General features: G+C 40.5%; 1 protein-coding gene across 4 annotated transcripts in view; it reads left to right on the top strand.

Annotated features, from left to right (window-relative positions):
- The window catches only part of map1aa (microtubule-associated protein 1Aa), a 34,153-nt gene extending 29,604 nt beyond the window's left edge, over positions 1 to 4,549 (top strand). For all 4 annotated transcript variants that reach the window (XM_042062569.1, XM_042062568.1, XM_042062570.1 and 1 more), the window contains 2 exons: positions 94 to 317; positions 1,343 to 4,549. In XM_042062569.1, the coding sequence (XP_041918503.1) occupies positions 94 to 317; positions 1,343 to 1,498 (380 nt within the window). In that variant the 3' untranslated portion in view covers positions 1,499 to 4,549. The remainder of the gene's footprint in view (positions 1 to 93; positions 318 to 1,342) is intronic.
- Positions 4,550 to 7,666: the final 3,117 nt, after the last annotated feature.

Genomic DNA, 7,666 nt, shown 5'->3' on the forward strand with positions numbered 1-7,666 from the left:
TGATTCTGTGCACCAGGCAAGCCACTGCACACACACTACAAACAGACACTAATGTGCAGTATTTCTCAAACTGGTTGCATTTTCCTTTTCTAGGCTCTAACTTTTCCAAATCCAGTTCCTGTGGGAGTCCAATCTATGTGGATCTAGCCTACATTCCCAATCACTGCAGTGCAAAGAATGTAGACCAGGAGTTCTTCAAGCGTGTTCGCTCAGCCTACTATGTGGTGAGCGGGAATGACCCAGGAAGCGAGGAGCCTAGCCGCAGGGTTCTGGATGCACTGTTGGATGGAAAGGCTCAGTGGGGATCCAATCTCCAGGTAAAGCGCCCTATTATCTTAGGTTAAATGTAGGGTCAGGCATTTTAATTCAGCATTCTTTTTTTCCCTATTTGACAAGATTACTCTGGTCGTTTCTGACTGAGACAATGATCTGAAGTAAATAATACAGCCATAATTCATTTGATTAGGATCTATAATTTGGGAAAAGTAAGTGGTGGTAATATCAAGACAATATTCTCTATTTGCTTGTCTGTCTATCACATACCTATTTTTGGAAAGCAATTTTGAAGTAACTGTCTTCCTGTGGAAGGTACTTTAGCTAAAAGACAGTTTGTTGGAAAGCTATTTGCATAAATTCTGTCACGAAGGATGTGGTACTTTCACAGTGCAGGCACCCACTGAGCAGCAGGGCATTTGAGACAAAGAGAGTGAGGGAAATGTCATATTTATTTCTCCAGGTATACCTAGGTACGGTGGCATTTAAAGCTATGAGTGGGTCTCAAGGGTATTGTTCTATATTTGTCTGACTACACGGGTTTATGGAATGCATTCAGTGATTATGCAAAAGCCATGTCATACTGTATGTATAATGAAGGACAGGGATAGTGTGTGTTTTGTGAGCCATGGAATAGGGCTTATTTCTCCCTTGCATAAACATTAGTTTCCAACTGCAATTCCTATTTCAACTTTGCAGCATCCTTTGATATTTCAAATATCATTTTGCCAAAGAAACTCCTTCTTGGCTCAGTGGGATAAGAATCAATCAGCTCTGTCTGCACACTACACTCTGTGAATTAAGATTAAGAAGAATGAATTGATTGATGTTTAAACTATAGGCACACAGAAATTGATACCATCAACCTTTTTCCGACGCCCTTGCTTGGTCACATTCATATGTTTCTATTTAACCTGTCTCATACAGCTTAAGACTTTTGTTCTTCTTTCATTCATATTAGTAAGGTAATAAGTATCTTTGTTTTTTATTCAGAAAGACATATGGATGCAGTTGTTGTAGGGTGTACCTCTAGCTGACCTCATGCCTGCACTGCCCTCCTCCCCACCAGGTGACCCTGATCCCCACGCACGACACCGAGGTGATGCGTGACTGGTACCAGCAGACACACGAGAGGCAGCAGGAGCTCAACATCATGGTGCTGGCCAGCAGCAGCACGGTGGTTATGCAGGACGAGTCCTTTGCCGCCTGCAAGATCGAGTTCTAAAAAGCCCTCCTCCCCAAGGTCTCTTCCTCATCTGTCCTACCCTTTCTCCACCCCACCCTCACCTAACCCCAATCCACCCTAATTTCTGCTCTCTGTGTGTTAGAGATTGGCCCTTTAGAACCCTGTTTGTGAGTTAATTCTGCAACAGCCACGAATCCTCGGGTGTTTCATGTGTGTTTATATTGGTTGTTGTTCAGTTGTTTTTTGTCTTTAATGATGATTTCGTTGATGTTAGTTTTTTCCATATTGTTGTGTCATATTGCCGAAGAAAGAAGTACTTTAGAGTGGGAAGGTACAGAGAGTGGGATTGATTGACAGATTAATCGACTGACTGATAGGCTCATGGGGCACAGTTTGCTTGTGTCTCTTGTGCATTGTACTGTACAACTGAGTGTTAGAGAAGATGTGCCTTTAACTTGTGGATGCATTGCTGCCTTTAAGCCCAAACCAAGCTGTTAGCTTCATCACTAAACAAATGACAGAAAACAAATAGGACTGCCTCTTCTCGATGACCATACTCTGTAACAACACAACACAGCCACCATAACGCTCTCTATCAACTTCAGTGGATTTAAAATGATACAGTTATATACAAGTGTTCCCGGTGCAGTTAGTCAGATGTATTTGTATATGTTGTTTTAAATACCTCGACACAACACAACTTCTAAAAAGATACATAGACCATAGGGCTTTCATCTATCTGTCTGAACGTTAGCCTCAAATAAAGTAGGCCGTGTTCACAATGTTCATCGTAGGCTGTGGTCAGTTGGAGGTTGAAGTATTCCTAGCCTGCTATTTCAGTCCTAGTTTTCCTTCTGTGTGGCAGTCACAGCATACACAAAACACACAGATGCAGTGCACTGGGCTTTTGAAGTGCAGTGTATTAGACATAGTTGTGATCCAAGGCTGATAAATGCATGTTCATCTGGCAGTACATTTTTGTTTATGTACAGTTAAGTATAATATCCAGATCCTGACTCAAACATATATACACACACATAAATACATATATAAATATATATTCTTCCCTAGATTTACTATTGACTTAACAATCAGTTATGTGTGTAAACTGCTATGTTAGAAAGTAATTGTAATTTGTCATTTGATTTCATGACAACTAAGTGTGAACTAAATATTATTTTTTGTATGTTAATTTTTTAACAAGGCCTAAAAGAACTAGATAATGTAAACGGTTAAGATTATGTGTTAATATGTTGTCAAATGTTTTCCAGTCTCTAATTTATTATCTTGTGTTTTTGCTTTACTGGAAGGAACACATTTCAATTGTGCTGATTGTAGATTGAGCTCTGTGCTAACAGTTAGATAAATGCCTCACAAACACCTGACATCTTCAGGGTTATCGTTTTAGTGACTCAGATGTTAATTAGCCTTTGGAGTTGTTTTTAAGCCTTTTGAAAGGTAGGGAAGAGGATACTGTATGAAATGATGGTAAAATACATTCCATTTTACCACTGCATACTTCATCCTTTCCCTGTTTTGCCATTATATGAAGTTGCACTTTTTCGTTCATAATATTATTCAGGTTGCTTTGTTGTTCCCTCATCCTAATTAAGATATTTTATGCATGTTAAAGAAGTTAAGATACCCATTGTAAATTATTTTGACTTATTTGAGGGTATGTGTTTTGATGGGGATGATTTTCATCTGCAGAGAGATGACTGAGATGATTGAGACTAAATGCAGGCTGCAAGCAATAGGATGAGCCTCTTGGCAATGCCAGCCCTGGCTTCTCAGAAAAAAGGAGAGGCTTGTTGGGACCGTCTTGAGGGACTTGTTTGACAGAATGAGGATTTGCACATTGATGCTGAGAGAATGAGAAGATGGCTGGGTTTTACCTACAATAGATAAGCACATTGTGAACATCACCAGCTTGATTGCTTTTGGATAATGCACTGCAGATTTCACTTGGTAACACCTGACTTAGACAGTTATCAGTGTCATCTGGCTTGGAAAATTTGTTTGAATTAGGACTCATGAATCGTAGCTCGTAGTATATTAACTTGCAAGTCCACAATTGGCTAAATGTTGAAAAGAAGCACACGCCGGTATTGTTATTTAACTCCAAATGCATTTGGAAGGAAATGACCCCCACACTGACTACAGACATATTCTGCTTTGGTTATTGCAATTTTGGTAATATTGACATTAGAAATTAATATAGGGTAGCAATATGTAAATTGGGAGTGGGAGTTCAATAAAAGCATGGTGAATCACTTGTTTTGTAATACAGTTGCCAGTGAGTTTAGTGAGGAGTAGACAGATGTGTGTGTGTGTGTCTGTCTAAAGGGACCAGAGATCCAATCCTTGTTTTGTTTTTCTTTTCTGATCTTAGGACAAAATGGCCAAAGGTCCTGTTGACAGTTTCCTATCAGTGTCGAGTAGAGATTTTTTATTTGGAATAATACTTTTAGAATAAAAAAGGTAATAAGATTGCACTAACAAACTGTTGACTTGATCGACTTTGCTCAAGTCCGTATGTCCAAAGTTTCAGTGTCTGACCTATTAAGATAAAACTAGCCTCTGTATTTATTCATCATCAAGCTAAATGCAACAAATACGTGTGACAATTGAAAAAAAAGGTCTCTTATGCCCTTGATGACAAGGCTGGAGGCTCCACAATCTCCACACAATCTTAACTGCTAACACATTATTCTTTGTCTTCTCTCTGTCCGGAAAATTAGAAAAAAAAAATTGTACAACCTCAATAGTGAACTTAACAGTGGTGCTATTTGCAATCCTTTCAAGGGAAAAAAAAAAGAAGACGCTGGCGTGTGCTGCTATGTAAAGTGTGTGCGACATATAGAATATGTGCATGTATATTATATCATGGGGAGCTTGGGGAGGGCAAGCCAACCGTCGGGGTTGCACACATAAGCTTGTGAATGCTCAGTTTTCTTCCCCTCACATTTTTCTCCCCTCACGTGACTGTTTGGCATTGTTCATGCGGTCCCTTCATGACAAATAAGGAGAATGACATGTTGAAGTTGATAGTGTGTCCAATAAAAGCTGCAAACCACCCTTTTTCCTTCATTGCATCGTCTCATCTAGTCTTCCTTTCATCTTTCATACAAAGAAAACAGATGTGGGTTTGTTTTCAAACACTCCAATAACTCTGACAATTTTTAGGTTTCAGATTCTCAGTTTTTAATCTGTTTTCACAAATTTATACTTTTTTAACGACTCTCCAGAGGATTTGTCCTTAATATGAGGAACATATTAAGTAGAAAACAAGTGACTAAAGCTGCTGAAAGAACCGGGATCTTGATAAGCTAATCAGGATGATATCTGTTTGTTAAGCCTCTCTCTCTACATACGCATCAAAATACAGTTGTACTTTAAAACAGCCAAGAAAAAAACATGAACTACTAAAAACTGTAGCAACTGACTGCCAGAGAAAGGGAAAAAAGGGTCTCTGGAAGAAATATCTCTTGAAGCTTTTCCTTCAGTGTTTACAACTCAAATATAGAGGCTCTGGTTCTTGACCAATATGGGACCGGTTTCATTTTGTTATCATAAACAAAGCCACAGACTTCATCATCCTCATCGTCACCACCACCCCCACCACCACCACCATAGACCACACACTACCTTGTGTGCCAGACTGCCAGATCATGTGATGAGGTCACTAATCACTGATCACTTTTTATCTAAGGGTTCTCTTCATTTCCCCAACCCACCATTTGACTCTAACGTCATAAACAACAGTTGTACCTTTAAACAAATCAAGCTCCTGCTGCATCTCATCCATCTATCAATCCATGCTTTTTTTCTGCATGTGACTTTTTTTAGGGTTTAAAAACACAAACGCTGTATGTAATAGCTGAAATATCTACATGAAATACTATTTTAAATATGCGAGGAAGGAGAAACACTAACTGTCTCTAGATCTGACATGGCCCATGTGAATGGCCCGCAACCTGCGGTGTCATGAGAGCATTGTGCTTTTACTGATTTTTTGTTTCTTTCACTTTTTTTGTTTTGCTCTGTATCTCTTTTGATGACTTAATTTATGTGCAGTATCCTGCTCTCTCTCTCTCTCTCTTTAATCTCTCTCCTCAAAAAGGTAGAATTTCTGCAAATTTATTGTTGAAAAAAAAAGGTAAAGCCTGGTGATCATCAATAAAGTACCTTTATGGAAAAAAAAAATCCTTTGAATTTTGAATCCTTTGAGCGTATTTTTATGATGTGGCAATAGGTAAAAGTCCAGCATGTGTGTCTGATGAAATAGTCAATGTGACATGGTATAGGTGTTGGCGAGTAGGGAGATTTTAGTCATTTATGATTTCTGAAGAGTAGACCATAAAAACGTGGGCAGCCGTGGCCTACTGGTTAGCGCTTCGGACTTGTTACCGGAGGGTTGCCGGTTCGAACCCTGACCAGTAGGCACGGCTGAAGTGCCCTTGAGCAAGGCACCTAACCCCTCACTGCTCCCCGAGCGCCGCTGTTGTTGCAGGCAGCTCACTGCGCCGGGATTAGTGTGTGCTTCACCTCACTGTGTGTTCACTGTGTGCTGAGTGTGTTTCACCCTTTTTATCCCTAATTCATGGATTGGGATAAATGCAGAGACCAAATTTCCCTCACAGGATCAAAAGAGTATATATACTTTTTTATACTTACTACTACATACTTACTTAAAAGAGAATGGTCTAGTAATGCACAGAGTTGGTCATTACCACAGAACAAGCTAGAAAGGTTACCTGGGGAGAAATTGTACTACTGAATTGTACTACTGAAAGCATTTGTGAAAGGCACACTGTAAACAGCAACTAGAGTAAAGCAATGTCTTTGATAGGGAGACTTGCTGAGCAATGACAAACTGGAAACGAGAGCTAGATATAACACATTTCTTCCCACGCCTTCGCCTGGGCAAACAAAAGAGTACAGCAAGCAGGAAAGAAAGCATATTGTTTACTAAGTGTGAAGAAAGGAATTCATCTTCCTGCACAAACAGTCTTTGAGAAAGACCAAGAGAGAGACAGAGGGATGGGGGTGGGGTGGTGTGTGTACCACAGACAAAAGCTTTTCTTTTCTCGTGCTCTGTGTCTGTCTAAAGGGACCATTATGACACCATTTAGCAGTACACACCTCTAAATAATTGGTGAAACAAAGACATTGATGCCTCTGTATCAGAATCTAATCCTAATCCTTTTTCTCACACATACACTTCTACAGAGGAGCAAGAGAGAACGAGAGTAAAGAAAGAGGTCTTTTGTCTTTCAGAGATGGAGATATAGTTAGGAGCAGACACACACACACATACAAACACAGCCGCCCTCTCAGAGAGCATTCAAAGCCAACTTGGCACAGTGCTAATGCTAAGGATGCAGTGATCTCATGGCGTGTGTCACATGGCCCAACCATTTAGCAGATGTCCTCACTGTCCTCTATTGAATTTCTTAATTCTTTCTTTCCCTTCCCTCTGTATTTTCTCCCTTTCTTTTTTCTCCCTCGCTGAATTGAAAATGAAGTGAATGAGGATGAACAACAGCCTGTCTGTCTGTGTGTGTGTGTGTGTGTGTGTGTGTTAGTGTGAAATCCTATGGGGACAGGCACAGAAGGGAACAGGGAATATGAGACAACATGTCTGTTCTCAAAGGACAGCTCTCTATCTTTCTCTCTTTAGTTCACCATGCACATGAATGCCCTGGCTGGCAGACACTGACACCCGAGGCCAGACTGGGAAACGGTGGAGCTCATCCATGACTACTACAGCAAGACCAGCACTATTCCTCGTCTCGTCCCCACTCTCACAACAAGATATCGTCACCTTCCGGAATGTTCTGTTCTCAGCCTGTTGTCGCAAGTCAATTGTAGGTCTAGGTTTGTGTAGTCACAGTGGCGCAGTCGGTCAGCAGTGTTTCAGCATACCTGACTGTGTTTGGGCCTGAGATGACCCTTCGCCACCCAGAGGGGGTGAGATGTGGCCAGGAGAGAGACGGGGTGGCCTTGTTCATTTGCCTCCTCTTTAACACACTGGACCATTTCACTGCCACGTTACCATGACAATACTCTGAGAGAAACAAAAACATGTCTAGCATTATTCTACTAGTTGATTTACACACACACACACATATATATATATATATTTAAAAATAAAACATCAACAGCCTTAGCAACTGCATAAAACTACTGGTGGTTAAAGGGACA

This window comes from Alosa sapidissima, chromosome 14 (assembly GCF_018492685.1).
Source record: "Alosa sapidissima isolate fAloSap1 chromosome 14, fAloSap1.pri, whole genome shotgun sequence".
Taxonomy (NCBI): Eukaryota; Metazoa; Chordata; class Actinopteri; order Clupeiformes; family Clupeidae; genus Alosa; species Alosa sapidissima.